General features: G+C 48.8%; 2 protein-coding genes across 14 annotated transcripts in view; one reads left to right on the plus strand and one right to left on the minus strand.

Annotated features, from left to right (window-relative positions):
• The first annotated feature begins 649 nt into the window (after nucleotides 1–649).
• aatf (apoptosis antagonizing transcription factor) lies at nucleotides 650–10,955 on the plus strand. The gene is made up of 12 exons (XM_027023763.3): nucleotides 650–768; nucleotides 1,264–1,431; nucleotides 1,536–1,955; nucleotides 2,123–2,260; nucleotides 4,187–4,301; nucleotides 4,547–4,769; nucleotides 4,951–5,103; nucleotides 5,623–5,706; nucleotides 6,134–6,201; nucleotides 6,287–6,367; nucleotides 6,867–6,938; nucleotides 10,427–10,955. The coding sequence occupies exons 1-12, from the start codon at nucleotides 684–686 to the stop codon at nucleotides 10,470–10,472; spliced, it is 1,653 nt and encodes a 550-aa protein (XP_026879564.2). The 5' UTR covers nucleotides 650–683; the 3' UTR covers nucleotides 10,473–10,955.
• A 482-nt stretch (nucleotides 10,956–11,437) lies between these two features.
• acaca (acetyl-CoA carboxylase alpha) overlaps nucleotides 11,438–21,780 on the minus strand; it is a 35,736-nt gene continuing 25,393 nt past the window's right edge. For 11 of the 13 annotated variants that reach the window (XM_035527702.2, XM_081720154.1, XM_035527703.2 and 8 more), the window contains 11 exons: nucleotides 19,306–19,449; nucleotides 18,957–19,077; nucleotides 17,795–17,891; nucleotides 17,284–17,380; nucleotides 16,407–16,542; nucleotides 16,002–16,179; nucleotides 15,703–15,815; nucleotides 14,788–14,942; nucleotides 14,397–14,567; nucleotides 13,347–13,483; nucleotides 11,438–12,935 (listed from right to left, as the gene is read on the minus strand). In XM_035527702.2, coding sequence (XP_035383595.1) covers nucleotides 12,809–12,935; nucleotides 13,347–13,483; nucleotides 14,397–14,567; nucleotides 14,788–14,942; nucleotides 15,703–15,815; nucleotides 16,002–16,179; nucleotides 16,407–16,542; nucleotides 17,284–17,380; nucleotides 17,795–17,891; nucleotides 18,957–19,077; nucleotides 19,306–19,449 — 1,476 coding nt within the window. In that variant the 3' untranslated portion in view covers nucleotides 11,438–12,808. The remainder of the gene's footprint in view (nucleotides 12,936–13,346; nucleotides 13,484–14,396; nucleotides 14,568–14,787; nucleotides 14,943–15,702; nucleotides 15,816–16,001; nucleotides 16,180–16,406; nucleotides 16,543–17,283; nucleotides 17,381–17,794; nucleotides 17,892–18,956; nucleotides 19,078–19,305; nucleotides 19,450–21,780) is intronic. The other 2 variants (XR_014125132.1, XR_014125133.1) reach the window with 2 other exon arrangements.

Below are 21,780 nucleotides of genomic sequence, written 5' to 3' on the forward strand. Positions count from 1 at the left end.
GATGATTTTCTTTGGTATCTCTGTCAACGGACTCAACCAAGACTATTGCACATGCAAATGTGTTTTTGTTTCTGTTCGACTAAATGGAGTCATGTTTTGTTCATGTTCTTAGTCTCCAAAATGAACGGACAAGCACCTTTCACCTGAGACTACTGCCCAGTTAAGCCCCATCTCCTACATCTACTGCCCAGTTAAGCCCCATCTCCTACATCTACTGCCCAGTTAAGCCCCATCTCCTACATCTACTGCCCAGTTAAGCCCATCTCTTACATCTACTGCCCAGTTAAACTCATCTCCTACATCTACTACCCAGTTAAACTCATCTCCTACATCTACTGCCCAGTTAAGCCCCATCTCCTACATCTACTGCCCAGTTAAGCCCATCTCTTACATCTACTGCCCAGTTAAACTCATCTCCTACATCTACTACCCAGTTAAACTCATCTCCTACATCTACTGCCCAGTTAAACTCATCTCCTACATCTACTACCCAGTTAAACTCATCTCCTACATCTACTGCCCAGTTAAACTCATCTCCTACATCTACTACCCAGTTAAACTCATCTCCTACATCTAGTTCCCAGTTAAACTCATCGCCTACATCGTGCAACATTCCGCGTGTCTGAGCGCCAGGTCGCACGTAGATGACGTAGCGAGAGCGCTCGGACAGCGTGGGGAGAAACATGTCTGCTTCGATATCGCAGCAGCTTTCCGATTTGTTGAATCCCTTGCCAAATTTCGTAGATCCTGAGGACGACCAAGATGAAGGTATCATTGTCTGCCACTTTAATGGCAGTTGTGTTGTGGCTAAACGAAGCATACTATTTAGATATAAACTGCATAGCCGGCATGCCTTCACCCTGGGAACACGAAGCCAACATTAGTCGATAACTTCAGCGATGTTTAAGAGGCATGGCTAGATATCTAAAGATTGTTTGTCAGCATGTAACACATTTCAAGGTCTGTAGCTATGTTCGCTTTTATGTGTAATGATCTATTTCTGTTTTATACCACAAGGATTAGTTACACCATCTCGCTAACAGCTTTAATACCTAGCTGTGGCTAGCGTTAAGTATCATAAGTTAAAAGTCGAACTTATTCCTGCTCGCTTGAAAACACAATCGCTGTGCGATGATTTCTGGAGTAACCGGTTAGACATCGAAACTGCTAACTGTGTATATAGGCTTTGTTTCTTCACGGTGACTGATTCGTTATGGTTGTGGCATGTAATGCACTGATGCCGTACCGCTTCTGCCTTTGTAGAGACCAAAGCTAGAGTCATAGACCGTTTTGACGAAGACGATGAAGAAGAGGACCTGCCGTGCGCTGGTCTGCGGAAGCGCACCACAGCTTTACTGGAGGACACGGACACGCGCTATCGTGGCCAGCGGACGTCGCGCAGAGATCTACGGAAAGAAATGGACGCTTCCTGTATGTAAAACACTGATGATCATGTCTCCTAATATTTGGAAAATTGATTCCTGATTGATTTTATTCTTTTTTTTTCTGAAATGATTGCTTGACTGATGTTACAGCTGAGGAAGATGATGAGGGTGATGAGGAAGAAGATAGTAATAATGGAGATGTGAATAAAGAAGTGGGAGATGAGGAAGAAGATGAAGGTGATGATAATAGTGGGGAAGAGGAGGAAGACCTTAACAGCGATGACATTTCACAAATATCTCACTCAGTCTCCAAAATGAAAGCAAGTGACATGATCCTCCCTAAAGTAACGGACTTCCACAAACTCACTGAAGGCATGGATGACCTGGGAGAGAGTGAGGATGAGGAGAACGGTGACACGGATGAAGAAGGAGACAGTGAAGAAGGCTCAGAAGAGGAAAATGGCACTGAGGGTGAGGTGGATGAAGACGACTCTGGAGCTTTGATGACATTTTCAAAGGAGAAAGTGGATGAAGAGGTGAAAAAGGGGGAAGCAGTGAGAAATCAGCTTGGTATGTGTCTAAAGCAACTTATTGTGCTTTAAACAATTAAATAAATGTATTCTGCTCCCTGTTAGCAAAAATTACACTTTGTTTTTGTCCTGTCTTTTTAACAACTATATCGCTGTCTGTCAGGAGGCTAGTGTTTTTTTAATGTGTTCTTGCTCATCCCTTTACAGCTCTTTGGGACCTGTTACTTGAAGGACGAATCAAAATGCAGAAAGCCCTTCTGATGGCCAATCAGCTTCCACAGCCAGACACCTTCCCAGAGTTCAAGAGCAAGGGTGGGCCAGAGTATGCCGGAGCATTACAGAACAGTGAGTGGAATGGATGTTTCAGCTTATGAAAGCGTGAAACTTTAGGCCATTTTCTTGTTAGATTTGCTTTCTCTTTGATTGCTTACAGTACTGCAAGTTGGACTAATATGGAAAAAGATGTCAGTAGTAGCCAGTATCTTGGCTATAAGCTGTGTAGTGTATAAAATATATTTTCAAAACAGAGTTAGGTACCCAGTGATTAGCTGTGGTCCCCAGGTGACAATATCTGGACAGTGAATTTTGGGAAAGCGTGACTGTGATCCACGGAGATGATGATGATGGTATATTTTTCCCTTAGCAAATCAAATGGTCATGTCAGATGTTGAGGTGGAATTTACTGCCTTTTTTCTTTCATGTGTGGCACTCACAGCCAATCAGATTTGCTCCCTTCTTGACTACTTCCCTTTTGTGGTAAAGTATTATTGGACCTATTTATTATTACCAGACTTGCAACACATGGTACCCGTCCTCCTGATAATTGTTTTTTAGTAAACACTGTGAACTCTTTATGTTCATCAAACCATTCCTGAGCAGTTTGTCCTCATGATGTGAAAGAAAATGTGATAGATCAAACTAGTCCATGTGCTATCCTTGATGCATGATCCAGTTCTGCTGCTCCCGTAGCCATTGTAAGCAATTTGGCAGCGGACAGGAGTTAGCATGGGCCTTCTGACCAGTCTGTGGCTACACAGCCCCGTACACAGCAAGATCCCATGCGCTGTGTTCTGGCATCTTCTATCAAAGCATTTTAGCAGTCTGTGCTACAGTAGCTCTTCTGTGGGATCAGGCCAGATGGATTAGCCTTCATTTCACATGGGTATCGTTGAGCCTTGGGCACCCGTGACCCTGTTGCTTGTCTATCCGTTGTCCTTCCTCGGGGCGATTTTGGTAGGTACTAACCACTGCATGCACAACCCCTGACGGTCTAGAGATGCTGTGAACCACTCGTCTAGCCATCATGGCCCTTGTCAGAGTCACTCAGATCTTAGGCATGCCGTTTTTCCTGCTTTCAAATCATCAACTTCAAGAACTGACTGTCCACTTGCTGCCTAATATATCCCAGCCCTTGACAGGCGCCACTGTAACGAGACGCTCAGTGGCATGTGTTTCACCTGTATAAATTGCATAAACATTTTTTGGTGTCTGCAATGTCAGCACAGTAATTTTTGCCTTGTTTTTGAATCCAGCTCTCCGGAGTAATGGAGAGGAAACCGCCGCAGGGTCTCCAGATGCGATTGCTCACTGTCATCTTGCGGTACTCTCAGTCCGGGACCGGTGGGTTTCAGGAGCCCCAAAAGCCCCCCTGTTACCTTTACGATCAGAGGCCTCACTCACAGGATTCTTTTGGCTATGGGCAATTAATACATTTGTATGCCTCCTTTCTTAGCACAGCGCCCTGCTTTCCGAAAGCGCCTGCTTCTCATTTGCATATTTATTGCCTGACTCTTCGCGCTGGCGAATGATTGATGCGGGGCCGTCCTCCTGAATTGTGAGCAGCACATCGCTATGGGAGAGAGGGCGGCGGCTTTTGCCGGGCTCCGTGTACTTTTGATTAGCGCTGAAGATGATGGGATCTGTGCGAGCCCCCCCCCCCCCCCCCCTTCTCCCCCTCTTTCTCTCTCCCTCCATAATAATGGATTACAGGATTTTTTTTTCTTTTTTTCCTCTGGATTTAAGATGTGAATTAATAACCACTGGCATATGGACAAGCGAAAGCCTGTGTGGCAGGTTTGTTTGTGCAGATCTTCGAGGCGTGGCTGAGGGGGATGAATTGTCACTTCATGGCCACAGAGGGAGGCTTGCTAGATAGGCTCGAATATTTCTTTACCACCCCCCACCCCAACCCCAGACCCCTCCGTACGTGATCTCGGCTGCGAGTGTGCAGGCGAACGTCTTTAGCCTCTTGTCCATCCCCATCTCCTTCAGGTCACAAGGCCCTGAAGGCGCTGCAGCGCTCCCTGCTGGAGCTCCAGGACCTGCTGCTGTATCAGAGCCCCGACACCAGAGGCATCGCGCAGGGCAAGAACTGGCCAGGCCACAGGTACCCCACCCCCACCATGCTGGCCCCACCCACCTCAGCTCGCTGTAGGTTTTTCTTGATGGTAGAACACAGGCAGTAATTGAGTTCTGCTGTTTTCCTAAATAAAAGTGTTTATAACCCCATAAATATTTCTGCCTGATAAAAGGTGCTGTTAACTATTGATTAATCTCAGCACGTATAACAGGAGTTCTGTGCAGCTGCTAAGCATAGTTCAGTACATCATTCGAAAAACGTTCCTCATGCAGAAAGGCCAAAGATGACGAGGAGGTTAATAGCAGTGACGAACCGATCGAGGATGACGACGGTCAAGACACGGCCGCGGCTCCGAGCGGACCCCCCAAACGGAAGCTGGACGTGGCGGAATATCCGGACTTCATGGCCAAGCGCTTTGCAGCCTTCCAGCCGTACTGCGATGACACCCTGCAGAAATGGTACGACAAGACGCGGCTCACCACAGGAAAAGCCAAGGTAACGGCAGCCCCGCACCTATCATTCCACATGCCCTGCTGTCTCTCATCTGCTTGGTAACAACTGAAGTATACCGAGGTGTGTGTTTTTTCATACCCTTCTGTTCTTTTTTTCTTCCCCCGTGTTTCTCTCCACACACACACACACACACACACACACACACACACACACACACACACAGGGCTTTGGGGCGTTTGACAGGAATATCCTGACGCAAGTACAGCAGGTGCTGGCGGATAAGGAGCGTTTACTGAGGCGCACGCAGACACGCCGCTCTGACTACAGAGTTCTGGGAAAAGCACAGGCTGTCCTCAGCGCCCCCACAGACCCTGAGGCAAGACCCCGCCTGGAAAACGCAGGCGCTCACACACTGCTCACACCCACAGCCTAGCGGTCCCACATTTCCTCAGATCTGGGCTTCAGGTGGAGTTCCTCTTCAAAGTCAGCCTGGCTCACCGGCGTCCACATCCCCTGGCGGATAAGTGCATGCACGCTCCCACGCCAGCTGACCTTCACTAATCACGCAGTCTTCTTCAGCGTGTCGGCGTGTCACGGCCCCGGCGCTCTTTCGGCGATGGAGATAATGTCATCGTGGCTTTTTGTTGTGGGGGCATTCTCTGCCTCAGTAGCAATGAGTCCCTTAAAGGATCCTTAAAATGCCAAATGCATTCATAATAAATGAAACTGATTGGACTTATGCAAATGAGATGATGATATATTAATTGTAGGGACCAGTCAGCATGATTGGCATATTACCTCCTAATATTGTTATCTACATTAACACACAATATGTGTACTAGATCAGTTAAATGTGTATATCTGTCGTTCATGTTGTGCCTTTTGTCTCATATAGGCAGCAGACTTGGCCCTCAAAGCTAATGTGCACCTCAAAGATCTGGATGAGGAGATCTTCGATGATGACGACTTCTACCACCAGGTAGGAGGAGAAGCCTAGATGGCCCTTGGCTGCTATTAAGTCCTAGACGTTTTGTTTTCCTGTGTATCTTGATTAAGGTTTACAGTAGAGATGTCTCCATAACTGGCATATGATGCCTACGACATCACGATGAACAGTGACATCCCAGGCGTGGGGGGTGTCTAAGTATTTATAAACTTTCTTTTGCACTTTTTGTCCTTGCAACAACAACAACAAAAAAAAAAAGCGTATATGACCTTTTTTTGTTGTAAAAATCATGTAAACCTGGTGGGGGCAGAGGGTGCAGGCTACGGCAGGGCCAGCCCAGGGGCGGGAGATCCAAGCAGCACCTCTGCTCCCCGTGCGGCCAGATGAAAAGCTAGCGTGCCCGTGTACAGAAACTAAACATGCCTCCATCCTCTCTTCTCCACTCGTTTTCTCCCCGCAGCTCCTCCGGGAACTAATCGAACGCAAGACGAGTGCGGCAGACCCCAATGACCAAGTAGCCATGGGCAGGTGTGTGTGTGTGTGTGTGTGTGTGTGTGCGCGCACTCTGTGGTTGCTGTATCACCACTTACATACACTCTCTCTCTCTCCATAGACAGTGGCTGGCTATCCAGAAGCTTCGCAGTAAGATAAAAAAGAAGGTTGACACCAAAGCCAGCAAAGGCCGAAAAGTCAGGTACGCCACTCCGTTCTTCCCTCACTTACTCATTTACTCTTTCACTCACTCATTTATTCAAATGTGTGCAGGATACTTTGTCTAATGATTGTGAATGACCCTTTGACACTGAATGCAATAATCATTCAGAGTGCCAATAAAACATCACCCGTTCCAGTCTTCACTCGAATCCGTTTAGCTGCCTGCACAGAGAGAGTTGAGTGCAGGTCGTGCTGCAGCTGCGTCTGATCCCACGGTTCTGCCCAGTAACAAACAAACCGCGGCGTGTCTGATGCGGCCGCGCTGCTCTGGGCTGGTCTCCGGTGCCGTAGTAACGCCCATCCTCACGATGGAACGCTGGACTGTCTTGTACTTCAGCCGCTAGTTTCTGTCTCTTCCCACGGCATGTTCGAATTTCTAACGCCATTTAATCTGGCTTGTTTTGGTTTTCAGGTCTGCCAAGGTTTAACGCTGTGTGTGTGTGTGTGTGTGTGTGTGTGTGTGTGTGTGTTTCCGGCAGGTTCCACATTCACAGTAAGTTGGTGAATTTCATGGCTCCCATGGACCACAGCAGCATGGGCGATGAGGCTCGGTGAGTGGTGCAGCTGTCGGCTCACTGGGTGGTTGTGGAGGGTGGAGCAGGCAGGGCGTGGTGGGTGGAGCAGGCAACATGCGGGCGTGGGGTGGGGGGGCAGGCAGCACGCGGGCATTCTGGGCCACGCGTCTAGCACAGCACTGCTGTGCGGTGGGTGGGTGTATAGAGGGATCTCCCCGGAGAGGTCGAGGGGTGTGAGGGAGTGTGTGTGTGTGTTTGTGAGGATGTGTTTGTAGGTGGAGGTATGTGTGCGCATGTGGAGGTGCATGTGTACGCATGTGCGTGCGTGCGTGCGTGCGTGTGTGTTTAATTAATGGTGCTCTGTCTCTCTCTGTCTTTCTTTAGCGCCTGCCTGTCAGCTAACCCTAATCCCCTCTCAAACAGAGCGGAGGCAAATCAAACACCCTCTCCCTCTCTGTAGATATGCATTCATTAACTAACACACACACAGTCACTCGCTCACTCTCTCGCAGTTTTGAGATTTGGGTTTTAATTTGATTTTGCAGACCACAAAGAAAGTAATTGAAGTCCTTTTTTTTTTTTTGGCTTTTCACTTTTGTGGTTTTGTTGCCGTCACTCCGCCGTGACGGACGAAGAGGAAACAATAAAAATGAAACAAACAACCAAGCTGCTGAATCTCTCCAGAACTCAGCCCTCATTTTTCGCTTCTGCGGCCTGACACGCACGACAAGAACCCCGACCCCGAGCGCCTTTGATATGAATACGTTCCTGTGTGTGCGCGTCCTTTGTTTTAGCCGCACTCCTTTCGTTGTCGTCTTTCTGCCCCGAGTGGGTCCATATGGAATGGCTACTGGTGTTGTCACAGTGGGCCTGTCCCAGAGCTGAGCAGACCAGTTGTACCATGTAGGAGGAGACTCCTGATATCCAGTAGAGCTCCCAAAGCCCACCGTGTTGCTCTTAGCAGAGCTCAGAGCAGCACTATAGCCGAGTTCTCATGACGGTCTCACTGGCATCGGGATGCAGGAACCGCAGGAGGAACTCTGGCCGAGCCTGCTGTCTATTGCTCCTGAATGGTTCTCCATGGAAACATGGCTGAGGCGGAAAAATCGGCTCCTCGGGACACGTCAGCGAGGCCGCTGGGGTTGGTTGGCATCTCGGCGGAGAACGGTGAACGGACTCGGCCCGTTCTGTCTGCAGGGGCATGAACGCAACCCCTCCACCCACGGTTTAAGACCAAAAACATGGAGTTGCTTCTTCAGTCTAGACCTCTCTCTCTCTCTCTCTCTCTTGCTTTCCCACTTTGCCCGTCTCTCTCCAGGTGCAGCTCTAATCGTAGCAAAGGCCGTTCTCTGGGGCCACGCAGCTCCGCCGGTACGGCGTGGGGGGGCGGGAGGTGGGTAAGGAGCGACTGAGAAGGCAGCGGCGCGAGCTGAGTGATCAGAAGAGGCCAGAGAGTTTCTGAAGAGGCTCTCCTCTCTGTTCCAACGAAGGAAAGAGGTTCTGCAGCCAAGGCAGGCTTTGGCGAGGGTTGTGCTTTCTGCCATACATCCGTCCCAGTGGAGAACCTGGTTCTAGTTCCCAGATATGGGAGGGAAGACACCTTCTCATACCGGTTTGCCTTTGATGCAGATGGGTGGATAGCTGCTTAATGGTGTGTACGTGTGTGTGTGGGGGAGGGTTTTGCCGTTTGAAAAACAGCAACGCGCAGGCTGACCTTCTGCATTCACTCACTCTCCTGCACTCGCTCTCTCTCTCTATTTCATTTACATAGCTATCAGTGAACTACAGTAATAATAATGATGTATGGCAATTGCATCAGCTAGCTGACCACTGACCTTTGCAGGAGTGGGATTCTGGGTGACCTTTTACTCACACTCTCTCTCACTCACACACACACGTCTTTTCTGCCTCTCTCCCTTCACGACACCTTGCTCACACACCCCCCATATCTGAACGGTGGCTGTGTAGCCCCCGACACGCACTGCTGGGCCCATGAATGTTAATGTTGGCGGGGAGGGGAGGTTTACACACACGCACGCTATAGGTATTCCATAGGGACTTGAGATGATGACCGTGCGTTTAGTACTGATGGAGAGAGGTGATTGTTGGAGTAGGGGAGGCTTTGGCTGGGTGTTGAGGTGAAGGGAGTCATGGGGCTAATCCGTTTCTTCTTTCCTTTTTGACTTTTTGATCATAGCGTGCTCTCTCTCTCTCCCTCTCTCTGTATGAGACACTCTCTCTCTCTGTTTGCTGTGCCCTGCTGGAATAAGAATGTATGCATTATATGATAATCAGAGGGTGCTGTAATCCTTGCCACTTGCTGGCGCATTTCAAACAGGGATTGAGGATTAAACGTTCCCCCCTCGCCACTGTCTGATAGCCTGCCCCAAGACCCTCGGGATGTTGCATCCCATCTGTGTGTGTGTGTGTGTGTGTGTGTGTGAGACAGAGACTCAAGAGGAAGCAGCATGTTGGTCTTTGCTGGGGGGGACTGAGAACAGCGTGCAGTTTGAAAAGAATTCTGTGGCCATAGCTTCCTGTATTTAAGAATCAAAGGATTTTGTAACCAGAAAGTCCAGACACATTTAAGAACCGACGCATGGTTTTGCCACACCACGATCACATGATGCAAGGCCTCTGTCATCTGATGGCTTTGTTTTGAACACATTCAGAATGCAGTGAGCTGCAGACGACTGTCAGAGATGTAACAGAATGTTACCGTCCTTTACAGTGTGACAAACATACCATACAACATGGTTCAAACCTACAATAAGAGGTGACATTCTGTTGCCCCCCGTTTTAAAATGTGTGTGAGAGAGAGAGAGAGAGATATGAAGGTGTGGCATGTTGAGATTAGCCTTTTGAGCTTTGGTCAGTCTTATTCAATACAGCTTGAATTGAAATGAAGTTGGGCCAGATTATGATTGAAAGAGGTGATATCCCAACAAAGCCCTGCTTTCCTTAAATCTGGTTGGCAAATCGGATCAAAAGGTGGGAGGCATTTAGTATTCAAATCTTCAAGTTTCCCTTCTTCTTGTAAAATTGTTGAATACCCTCACTCTCCTGCCCCTGTGATAAAATGCCCCGTGCCGTTTTATTACTGGGTTTATTCTAGGACTGCACGATCAAGATATTGTATTGTGATGAATCTGCTACATACTGAGATTGTAATATTGATCGTCACCTGAAAGGAGACTTGGGTGAAGTTTATTTGACATAGATGTGTTTGAATACCTGTAGTTCACTTTAATGGTTTTACTATATTCATCAGTGAGGACCTGAATCAGAGATTTTAATAGGAGTCTTGTGTGTTGGGCCAGCACACAATCTACTTAATGACACTGTTAAAACTAGATTTCTGTGTTTTTATGCATACTCCTCAATAGAATGCTTGTATTACCATCTCTTGCACCGAAGTACTGCCTTGGTGGTCAGTGAGAACGTACACTATACTGTAGAACGCTGTTGTCATGTAATAGTTAACCTCAGCTTGTAGTCATCTCTCTTCTCTGAACTGTGTTCAGGTCAGAGCTGTACCGCTCTCTATTTGGATCCCAGCTGCTCCACTAAAGGATCCCACGTCAACAGACGGACGAGCGTCCTTGCCGATCCCACGTCAACAGACGGACGAGCGTCCTTGCCGATCCCACGTCAACAGACGGACGAGCGTCCTTGCCGATCCCACGTCAACAGACGGACGAGCGTCCTTGCCGATCCCACGTCAACAGACGGACGAGCGTCCTTGCCGATCCCAAATAATCAACAGACGGACGAGCGTCCTTGCCGATCCCAAATAATCAACAGACGGACGAGCGTCCTTACCGATCCCATAATCAACAGATGAAGTATGCTGACATACTGCAACAGCCAGGACCAGAACGCCACTTTCTGTAAAGACGTGTGTGCAGTGGTTTGGATTCTGATTTTAGGAATATTAGGAATCCAAAATTGTTTTGTATGTTAAAGTTAAATCCAATAATCCATATGCACTTTATTACTAGACAGAACGCCACTTTTGAATGTGTCTGTATTAAAGTACCATTTTATCGGCCACTGTGGGAGCGCTTAAATCTTTATGGGAAACTGGAACCTGATGAACCAGCCAGAGCAGAGCTGTTCTGTTCCCTTCTCCACACGTGCGGTGAGGCCTCCTTAGATGATGCTGCAGCACTGTGGGAAACCCGTGGCTCCAATGACTCCACCAAAATTACTAGAATACTTATTTGGCAGCAATTATTGGAGGAGGGGGGGAATTCAATTTGGTATCTGGGTTCATCAGCAGGTCCAAATCAGTGACACGCAGGTGCAGAACAAGAGGGACGTGACCCCTCTACACCAGTGTGGCTTAAACTAAAGAACGGATTGTCCTTTTTGTGTAGAGGCATGACGGCCATTTTTTAAAATTGGCTACTCCAAGTATTATTTGACAATTTTCTCCCTCATCTGTCAGTTATAGGGTGTGAGTGGACCACACTATCAATCCACCAGCAACTACCAAAACCAAAAAAAAAAAAAAAAAAAGCAAACAACTCGGATGAGGTTGAACATACTGCTTTTATTCAGTTGCATTACCCACATAAGCACATTCTCCTCTTTTTACGCCGACGTAACCAGTAGCCTGTTCGCTGTAGTGTCTGGCAATGGAAAAGATGGGTCCTGAGGGCTTGCCGCTGATCATGGATCAGAGCAGGTGACCTTTCACACAGTCGGGCAGGCCAGCCAGAGAGGTCTCCCTGTGCTGCTCTACTCCTTCGCACTCCCACTCAGTGCCGTGGTCTGGACCAGACCCCCCACCCCCACCCCATAAGCCCTCTTTCCTACAAATGTTTTTTTCCTTTTCTGTTTTTTTCCCCCTCTCCATTTGTTATAGTCAGCTTCATAAAAATAATGACCCAAGATTTGGTCCTAAACTTGAAGGTCATAGCACACTTGTCAATTATAAGCACATTAGCATAAACTGGAACGTCGTCTTTTAGCCGTAATTACTATTAATAAATTAGGGAGACACATTATCTGTTACAAAAAATAATAGTAATAAATGAACATCTTATTGTGCGTGTAACATCAGCTTCAACATAGAAAAGGAGGGGAAAAAATGGTTTGTGGTAGTGCTACCAAAAGTGAAAAAAAATGGGTGTTAAATTTTTTTGTTAAATGGTATTAAAAGCCACTGCAGGGGGCAGGAAGGTACACTATTATTACAAGGATAGGTAATGATCATGTTGGCTGTAAATGGCATACAGTGTGTGCGTGTCGTTACAACATGCTTAGTAACTGTAAGCTGGAAACTTTTTTCTGATCTGCAGCAACATTTTTTGCCTTGATCCTGGATCAGTTTTCTTTCCATAGCAAGCTTCCCAGCTGTACTCGGCTCAGCACAAAAGACGGCAGTGCGTTCTTCTGCGGGGGTCATGCTTTAAGGGCTAGCTTCAGAAGTGTGCACGGCGTCCTGCGGCCAATAGCAACGTGAAACAGGAAACAAGCCAACCAATCAGTTCACCTCTGACGGGCTTTTTTTCCTTCTGTCTGTGTGTCTATAACGGGAACATGAAACTCGGCTGTCACGCTGTGTCCTGTAACGACTCCTTTTCTCTGTCAGCAAATGACAGTTGCATACAAAATTCATATTGGTCTCATCTATTTTCCTTTCTGAAATTGCACTTACCTAGATTAATAAGTGCAAAGCCCATCACATAATTTATACTCAAGTCTACCCCTTCCCCCCCAAATGTGCACAGTAGTTTACATCTTAAAGTCTCACCACTGAGAGAAAGGTTCCACAGAGGTGTTATATGCAGCTGTTCAGATCAGAATCACTGCCAACAGTCAAGTCCCCTGGCCGTGGGCCGCCACGTTGGCTCCTCTGGCCCAGGTTTCCGCCGGCCGTTCTGTTAGAGAGGGGGCGTCTAGGAGGAGGCGGGCGCGTCCATGGTGGAGAGGATGCGCACCACCTCGGCTCGCTGCGTGGGCGTGATGTGCTGCGTCATGTGCACGATGGAGTCCATGGCGACCTCGGGGTTGGCCTGCACCAGACTTCATTGGGTGGAGGGATGGAAAGAGAGAGAGAAAAAGAGACTTCCACATTACTATAGCTCACTGCACGATTACATTACCACAAGCAGGACCGAGGTTTGTACTGCCCATCACACCCTTGTCTGCTAAACGCCTTTGCTGATCCAGGCCGGTTCAAGCAGTGTGTGTCCAGCATCACCAAGTGTCCAGCACTGGAGCTGGATCCCAATGGGGTGTTGTAAAAGGAAAAGCGGCAGGGATAGGAAAAGGAAAAACAACATGGACCAGAACAGGGACAACCTGACACACATTAAACAAAACCCAATAAAGCTAAATAAATAAAAAGATGAAAACAGTAGTGAATTGAAGTGTGATTTAGAAAGGCAATGGTGAAGTACACACGGGGGCGCAGGCCTTAGCGGGGCATGGTACCTGCGGATCTGCTTCAGAATGTGGTCCCGGCGGATGTACTTAATGTTCTCATCAATGACAGACCTGGCACCTTCCTCATCCATCAGCTGTTTCTCCAACCACTCTACCAGGTCCTCATTACTGTCCCATAAATAAGCCTGAGAGGGGAGCGGTTAAGAAAACCACCAGGTCAAGAAAATGCATTAGCTGGAGCTCCTTAAAACGCACGATTATTCCAAACTAAACAAACCTCTTTCCCTTTTGGAGAGTGCTTGAAAAATCTATTCTAATCTCAATAAAAAAAACAAAACAAAAGACCATAAATAAATAAATTAAATAAACAAACAAACGCCCCCTTGATTAACACTCCATAGATAGAATCCGAGCAGATCTGAAACAAAGCTGGACCTGGGAAGATTTGTCAGTCCTTTAATGGTCCCCCGTGGGGAGGGGGGAGGGGTGGCCCTCGTAGTCCGCGGGAACATTTAACGGCCTTTATTAATCATTTTTAATCCGTTTGCTTTTAATTAAGAAACAGCATGTTGCTTCGCTATCTGTGCGTGGCAGGGAGGAGATTAATGGTGGCTTAAGATGGCCGGTCGTGATCGGCGGCTCGCCTGCTCCGGCCCGCCCTCTGGCGTCTGGCAGCGTGCCAGGACCTCTCGCCGCGTCCCCCGGCGCGTCCCTGTCCGGGGGCCTGGCCGGACACGACGCCGCCCTTTACGGCGGCCTATTAGAGCCCCGTGCAGGACACGTACTCCGGTCGGTTCAATGAAGCGAGCTTAGGAGGACGCAGAGAAGGGAGATAACAATTTCCTCTCCATCAGCTTCACTAACGTACGTGAAACCCAGACGAGAGCACTTTTTATGCTGCCATTATTTCGCGCAGGGTGATGCTTCTTGATAAAATGCATAGTCTTTTTTAAGGGCATTTAGTTCTGTGCCAGCGCGGAGAGTAGACATCAGACGAAGCCCAAAGAACAGAAGCTTTCCCCGTACTCAAAGCATGTTCAGTTAGCATCGCACACGCACAACTGAATCGCCACTGGCACTCGGGGTTTTTGCGCGCACCTTCACGGCTCCCTCGGCTTCCACGAACCAGCGGCGCAGCATGGCCTGCACCTGGCCGTCCGTCAGCTCACCGTTGGCCTCCTGAATCTTGCGCTTCACCGTGTCCTCCAGCAGGAGGCGCCGTAGGCGCCAGTAGAAGAACTGCCGTGACGTGCGCCACTCCAGCACGTCCTGCGAACGACACACGTGGAGTCAGAGACATGGGAGGCTAGCCTACGGGACAGGAAGTTTCGTCCGCCCGTCAGGTCTGCCTGTGCGTGATCATTCTAGATTTAGTCATGCATTTAGTGACATTAGAAATGATTAGACATTGTTTGGGTTAACCAGATATGACAAGCTGTGTCAACATAACGATAGAATGTAGTGGAACATGGTCGACATGGAGGCTTACGGTGATGACTCCCTTCTCCTGCATGCGTCCTGGTGTGTCGTGGAGGTCGGCAAACTGCACCGCCACCTGATGGTAGATGGGGATCAGGAACTCCTCCCTCTCCTTCAGTTTGGTCTCCAGCTCCTTACGCTCTGTTGGGCTTAGCTCAGGGGTGCCTGGATACGCACGCACACACGCACGCGCACGCACACGCAATCCCGATATCAACAATCTAATATTCGCAGTAGCTGCTGCTGCAGTGTTGTGACTGACATGCCGTCAGTGTGAGAATTGCACTCCAAGCATTAAGAGGCGCTGTGGACTGAGATGACGGCGCCACACCACCAGGCAAGCATCCTCTCGTGTCTTCTGGGCTCTTGGCTCTGGAGCAAGCCACGGGATCGATCCGTGTCGGGGCTGATCATTCCAGCGGCCTGCAGGTCAATGGGGTTGCTCTGGTTTTTCACAGAGCTGACGGGTGAGCGAGTGCGGGGATGAGCGAAAACAAAAGCACCGAGCAGAGCGGAGATGAGATGATATGGACCCGGTGAGAACCTGATTGACATGTGTCTCGAGGGACAGCTGGGCTTGGAGCCAATCCCGAGGAGCTTCGGTGAAGAGGCATCGCACGCACGGACAACCACCGATAACCACCCGTGGTCGTTGAAGGCAGGACGAGAGTGTGTGTTTGTGCTTAAGTGGGAGGAGACAGGAGATTGGCTAAGAGGAAGCTGTAATAACTCTGCCCGGAACGGCCTTCGTTTGCCGTGCTGTGGGAGCTCTCCTAACCATCGGGCCTTCGTCACGCTTGGATTTACTGCACTCATGTCCGGTCTCTGACTCAGCCATGACTAGTGTAAGCCAATCGGAAAAGGTCGATTTGCAACAATACACCATGTGTCCGTCGCACATGCACAGGTGTCTCTCCTGACTCACCCAGTCTTTCAGCCAGGCCCATGTACACAGGGTCCACGCGTCTCATGGTCTTCACCAGGTCCTTCTTGCGGAACTTGATCTCCACTGTGCCCTCTGGCTCCAGCACTCCACCCCTGCACACACCGCAGGTATCAAACAAGACAAAGAAATTCACATGTTACTAGTAAAAAGCCAGCAAAATATTAAAACCATGGCTTTTTCGCATTTATTATGCATTCAGACAAAAATGGACAGATGAATTTTGATGTAGTTCACACCTTTCACACACACACACACACACACACACACACAGTTCTTACCTGCTTTCCTTGTCTGCATACATCTCCATGTGGCGTGGGTTGATGGTGGGGTCAATCACTACCCATGAACCCCCGCGCAGCTCGGCCTGTGGCGGGACGTAGACGAGCACGGGCTGCTGGTACTCCCTCAGCCCGTCCACGATATAGGCGCCGAACTTCAGCACCTGGTCATACATGTCTGCGGGCCAGACGAGCGGTGGGGTGGGGGATTAGGAGGACGGTGGCATGGCTGTGTGGACGCACTGGAGGGGTGACCGAGCCTTTATGCAAGTCAAGCCAGCCTGGGGATTCTTACTTTCTCTTTCTTTAGACGGAAATGGTTTGTGGAGGCTTTGGGTGAGAATTTGTGCAATTGCATGATTAATGATGATTTGTTTTTTTTATTTTATTTTGATCGTCACTGACCCTTCATGCCTCCAGAGAAACCTCTCCAGTTGGCGAACACCATGAGTGGAAGGCCCTCCCGGTTCAGGTCCTTAATGGCCTGGGCAGTCTTAAACGCAGAATCAGGGAACCACACCTGCCCGGCTTGCTGGATGCTCTATAGAGGACAAGCGATAAAGACACACGGGCCATCGGTTTTTGTGCGAGTGTGAGGGTGAGAGAGAGAGATGCTTGCAGAGATAGAAGTGAGATTGTAAGGCAAGGGGATTTATTGTGATGTCTAAATAATTAACAGCACAGACGTAAAGCAGACAGACAAAGCAGACAAAAAGAACAGGAATAAAAAGACTAAAAAGGACAGAATAAGCACCTTGGGTTATTATAGTCCAGCAAGAGGCGTGGCTAAAGCCCAGCATCCAATCACAGCATAAGCACCCTGGGTTATTATAGTCCAGCAAGAGGCGTGGCTAAAGCCCAGCATCCAATCACAGCATAAGCACCCTGGGTTATTATAGTCCAGCAAGAGGCGTGGCTAAAGCCCAGCATCCAATCACAGCATAAGCACCCTGGGTTATTTTAGTTGAGTCAGAGGGTTATAATAGTTGAGTAAAAGGTGTTAAACTTTTTTCTTAAACTTGCCACCCAATCAAAAGGCCGCAGTAAACAGTGTGATCACGATTCCTGGAGAAATGCTACTAAAATATAAACGGCACTGACACAAGGAAAGCAAGAGAATGAAGTGTGTGAATGAACACACGGTCTGAGTAGGTTTTCCAGCTCACTACGTGGAGAGAGCATCCGACCCTCCCAGCTCCACAGGTCAGCAGAACCGAGCAGCATGCACATGCTGAGGTAGGGCTTTCGCGGGCAGTGTGGGGGTGGGGGGTGGATATATCACCTTGGCCTCCGAGTCCAGATTGGCTGGGTCTGCTGGGATGGACAGCTCCACAGTTCTGGTCTCCACAGCAACCACTCCGGTCGGGATCCCACCCAACCTGAAAGGCAAGCAGGAAAAACGGAGAGAGAGAGAGAGAGAGAGAGAAAAACAATGTTAATAGTGTGTAACAGTATAATAACTGGTGCCAAATAGCATACACACAGGTCCCTGTACACATCGCATGGACTCTAGTCCTGGCAGAAGTGCGCACATTGCACAGAAATCAAACCTCACTAAGCTGCAAAGCCTACAACCAGACGGCATCTGCCAAGAAGCTCCACAGTACGCGACGGCAGAATTAGGGCAGAGCCCCAAAACGTGGGAGTACCATAACGGTACAACCCTGTAGGTAAACGATATGTTACCAAGGCAACGATGTGTAAAAAGGTACATGTGAATTATGATATAAAAGCATTAACACACCCACACACACACCCCCCTTGGCTGTATGTGGAAAGTGTTGTGGGCTCACCTGGCTCTGCCCACTACCACACTCTGTGCCCATGGCTGCATTATCTCCATGAAGGAGCCGTGGTCGAAGAAGCCGCTCACCCACGCCCCCTTGGGGTCTGGAGGTGAAAAGATAGAGGCCGTGTTACAAAGGAGTTATGGAGGTTGGAGCTGAGCTAGAAAGATGCAGTCAGAGAGAGAGAGAGAGAGAGAGAGAGAGAGAGAGAGAGAGAGAGAGAGAGAGAGAGAGAGAGAGAGAGAGAGAGAGAGAGAGAGAGAGAGAGAGAGAGAGAGAGAGAGAGAGAGAGAGAGAGAGAGAGAGAGAGAGAGAGCATTTTAATTTCTCATTCATTTAGTTAAAATATCAGTTAGTTATTAGATTTTTAAATTTAACATTTTTAATAATTTAACAAACAAACAAACTTGCAAAAAACAAGATAACCCTCTGGCCTCTCCATTAGGTGGCCCTGCTTTTAAGCTGTGCCCAGTAAGCAGACATCCCCTGTACAGTCGAGTGTAAACTGTAATCCACTTTCCTGGCATTCCTGTTGCACGCAGACACAGGCTGACTGCAGCCGAGCCCTGCACCCTGGATAACCCTCAGCCTTTCCTAGCCTCATTTCATTAGTGACCCGCTTTGCCGGTGGCATGTAACTACCATTCACACAAACATTTACAAAAGCTAGTTATGCTATGAACAGGACAGCTCTGTCGTCAGAAATCGTGTCCGTGACGGCATCTTCCATCACCGTTGCCATCGAGTAAATGAGCTCATGCTGGTACGCGCGGTTACTGCTCCATTACGCTGCACCGCTGAGCTCAATTCTGAGGCGAAGCCCCCCCCCCCCAGAACCGCCAACCCCCTCCACCCCAATGTAATTACAGAGATGTGGAATCTGGCCTGTCTCGCGGAACATGGCCCATCCATCGCTGGCTTATCTCCGTGAACCCTTAGCTCAGCGTGGACGGCTTACATTGAGGCTGCAGTGATCTACTGACTCCTCAACTGTGCCACAACCCCACCCCCCATTCTGCTCCTACTCCGCCCACCCTGACCCACCCCAAGGAGTGTCACTGCTTTGGTCCCACTTCAAACCAAAGCACAAATGCTTTCAGAGCAGCTGAAGAAAACTGGTACAGTCCGTCTGTAAAGAGTGCCGGTGAGTAGGTGTGTATGCGCTCACTCTGGCTGGGCCGTCCTGCCAGCATCCACCGGGGGTCGTAGGGCGCTTTGGTTGGCACAAACTCCACTGGCCGGTCGATGGGGTCCTTGGCCGCCAGCAGTGGCACGGGGCTGGATGAGCTCTGAAAGGGAACAGCTCATTGGGGAACAGTTCATCGGGGAACAGCTCATAAGAGGCGTTCCATCAGACCACGGTCTACATTACAACACCGGCTAAACCTGCTACCATACAGCAATCCCCTGATGCAGTTCCAATCTCTTGATGCATGAAGCTTAGATGCATGTCTCACTCAGTGGAGCATCACGCGTGAGAACCATGGAGGGCATGTGGGGCGTGGGGAAGTGTTTACCTTGGGCATGTAGGAGAGCCACTGGAGCAGGGTGTACACACCCTCGAAGTCGTCACACACCGTGGTGTGAGTGACGCCGTTGTTGTGCATGATCTGCACTCCCCCCAGCTGGTTGTTGGAGGTGTAGACCTCGCGGCCGAGCACCTGCAACGGAGCACGAGAGGTCAGGACAGACGGCAGGTCACGGTACGCCCATCTCCGCCCTACAGCGGGGGCACTTCCTGTAGCTCGCTGACCAGCAGAGGGCCTAGAAAGTGCATCTTATGATTGGGTTAAACAGAAGACTGTTGCACTGGGATTTCTGGAAACATTTTTACATTTACACCATTTAGCTGACGCTTTTATCCAAAGCGACTTACAATTATGTGCGAGTACACATGTGAGTACAACTTGCGCAATTGAGGGTTAAGGGTCTTGTTCAGGGGCCCAACAGTGGCAGCTTGGCAGTGGTGGGACTTGAACCAGCAACCTTCCAATTACAAGTACCTTAACCACTGAACTATCACTGCCCCTCGTGGAAACGTTCACAGATCAACAAAAAGGTGCAAATTAGAGCACAAGCAAGTCTACTCTGATGAGCTAAATGAATTGAAAACACCTCAAGTCCGATTTGGAAATATTCATGACCAAATACTAACGTGAGCGATATTCAATTTGCAGCCTAATCGAGTGTACAGGCCATAGTCATCACTGCACTGTGTGAACACGCAGGGAGGGGGAGACGAGCAGGCTGAAATGTCTAACATTTGTGTTGTGCTTAATAGTGTGTTCTCTCTCCAGTCTTCATGTCTGAGAATGAAGAGTAGCTGTTTTATGTACATGTTGCCTTTCAACACAGAGGTGAGTGTGTTTGCGTTTATGTTTGTGTGTGTGTGTGTGTGTGTGTGTGAGTGAGGGAGAGAGAGATGCTGAAGCTGTGTCACAGCTGTCAGTCTCAGTGTTGCCTGCCTGTGGATCAATACCTTCAGTTAGCTGTTGGAGTCTGGGGAGAGCCTGTCCAAGGCTCAGTAAGCATGCGTCTGTGTGTGTGTGTGTGTGTGTGTGTGTGTGTGTGTGTGTCACAGACTGGTGAGGAGAACATTAAAACTTCTCTCTGATTGCTGTCTTTTAGCCCATAATGTAGATAACCAATTCACTACATTAAGTTGGCATGGCTACCTTTAAATGTTTGTGTGCATGTGTGTGTGCGTGCGTGCGTGTAGGGCCAGCGCAAGGCCAGTGCACTCAAATTACAGCGCTCTGGTGCTGCAGGATCCACCTCATTAGCAGGCGCCTCTGCTGCAGTGCTGCGGTTTTCGCAGGCTCACTGTTTATCTGGGATACACTATCTGGACGCATGTAGGAGGTGGCGTGCTGCATATTGAAGTATATTGTCTCTGCCTGTCCAGGGTTTATGCTGGACAAGTGGGATTAGTGATCATCTCAGCACTGTTCACAATGGACTGGATTAGGAATTGTCTCCGTTTGTTCAGTGTTATGCTGGACTGAGCACTTGGCATTACGATCTTCTCTGCATATCCAGGATTCATGCTGGACTACACACTTTGAATTAGCCACCAGTGCCTTTAGGTTGAATATCCACTTGTGCACATGTATGCCGACAAATGAACTGAAGCGAAATATTTGCCGTGTGGTTTCTGAATAGCTCGGCTGCACAAGCAATCAAGAGAGCTGATCCAGGTTCAGCTACCTATTTTTGACACAACTGCATACATTGTGATGAAAAATCTAAGAAAACCGATCACAGATCAACAAACTATTCGAAGAGACTTAACCCACAGGATCCCAGGCGCTAGCCATGACATGGCAGACTCCATTAATGGATCCCAGATAAGCTTCTCAGCGAAGCTAAGTCCACAATTGAAAACATAATCCAATATCAAAGTAAAGGTGAAATATGCCTGAACACATGTCAGTGATTTCAACTGGTACATTAAACAAGTAAGGACCGCATAGGTTTTAGTGCGGTGAAGGAACCCAGTAGATACGAGATAAATTATGCAAAATATCTTTTACATTTGTTATGGGTGTGTAAGCACCGGGCACAGTGTATTACCAGCAGAGAGGGAGAAAGCTCCAACATCACCTGCATTAAATAGAAAAGGCTCTTGCCTTGTACGCACCGGGCACAGAGCAGGATAAGAGAGCAAAAATGGGCTGTGACAGAGCGGAACAATTGCTGCAATATTAGGATTTTAACCCCGATGCGGGGGTAGGGGGAAACCGCACGCACGCACGCACAACAGGGACAGCAAGACGGCGCGTGCGAGAGATTTCAGACGAATGACATGGGTGTCCTTTTCCCCAGCCGCAGGCATCAAGCTATTTCTATGCAAATAGCGATGCCACATTCTCCTTCTATTAACTGGACCTGCAGGACTCACGGCGGGAGTGGGGTGGGGGGCTTGCGCTGATCACTGGGACACGAATGATACGAAGCAAAAACACAAAATATGTGCCCTGGTGCGCCATACG

The sequence above is a fragment of the Electrophorus electricus genome, chromosome 8 (genome assembly GCF_041902795.1).
Source record: "Electrophorus electricus isolate QZ-2024a chromosome 8, ASM4190279v1, whole genome shotgun sequence".
Lineage (NCBI taxonomy): Eukaryota > Metazoa > Chordata > Actinopteri > Gymnotiformes > Gymnotidae > Electrophorus > Electrophorus electricus.

What these genes read in the sequence shown, in the direction of transcription:
- aatf (XM_027023763.3), top strand. Translation starts at nt 684, where the DNA reads ATGTCTGCTTCGATATCGCAGCAGCTTTCCGATTTGTTGAATCCCTTG. An exon ending in TGAGGACGACCAAGATGAAG is followed by an intron (nt 769 to 1,263) that starts GTATCATTGTCT and finishes CTGCCTTTGTAG; the next exon opens with AGACCAAAGCTAGAGTCATA. An exon ending in TCACCACAGGAAAAGCCAAG is followed by an intron (nt 4,770 to 4,950) that starts GTAACGGCAGCC and finishes ACACACACACAG; the next exon opens with GGCTTTGGGGCGTTTGACAG.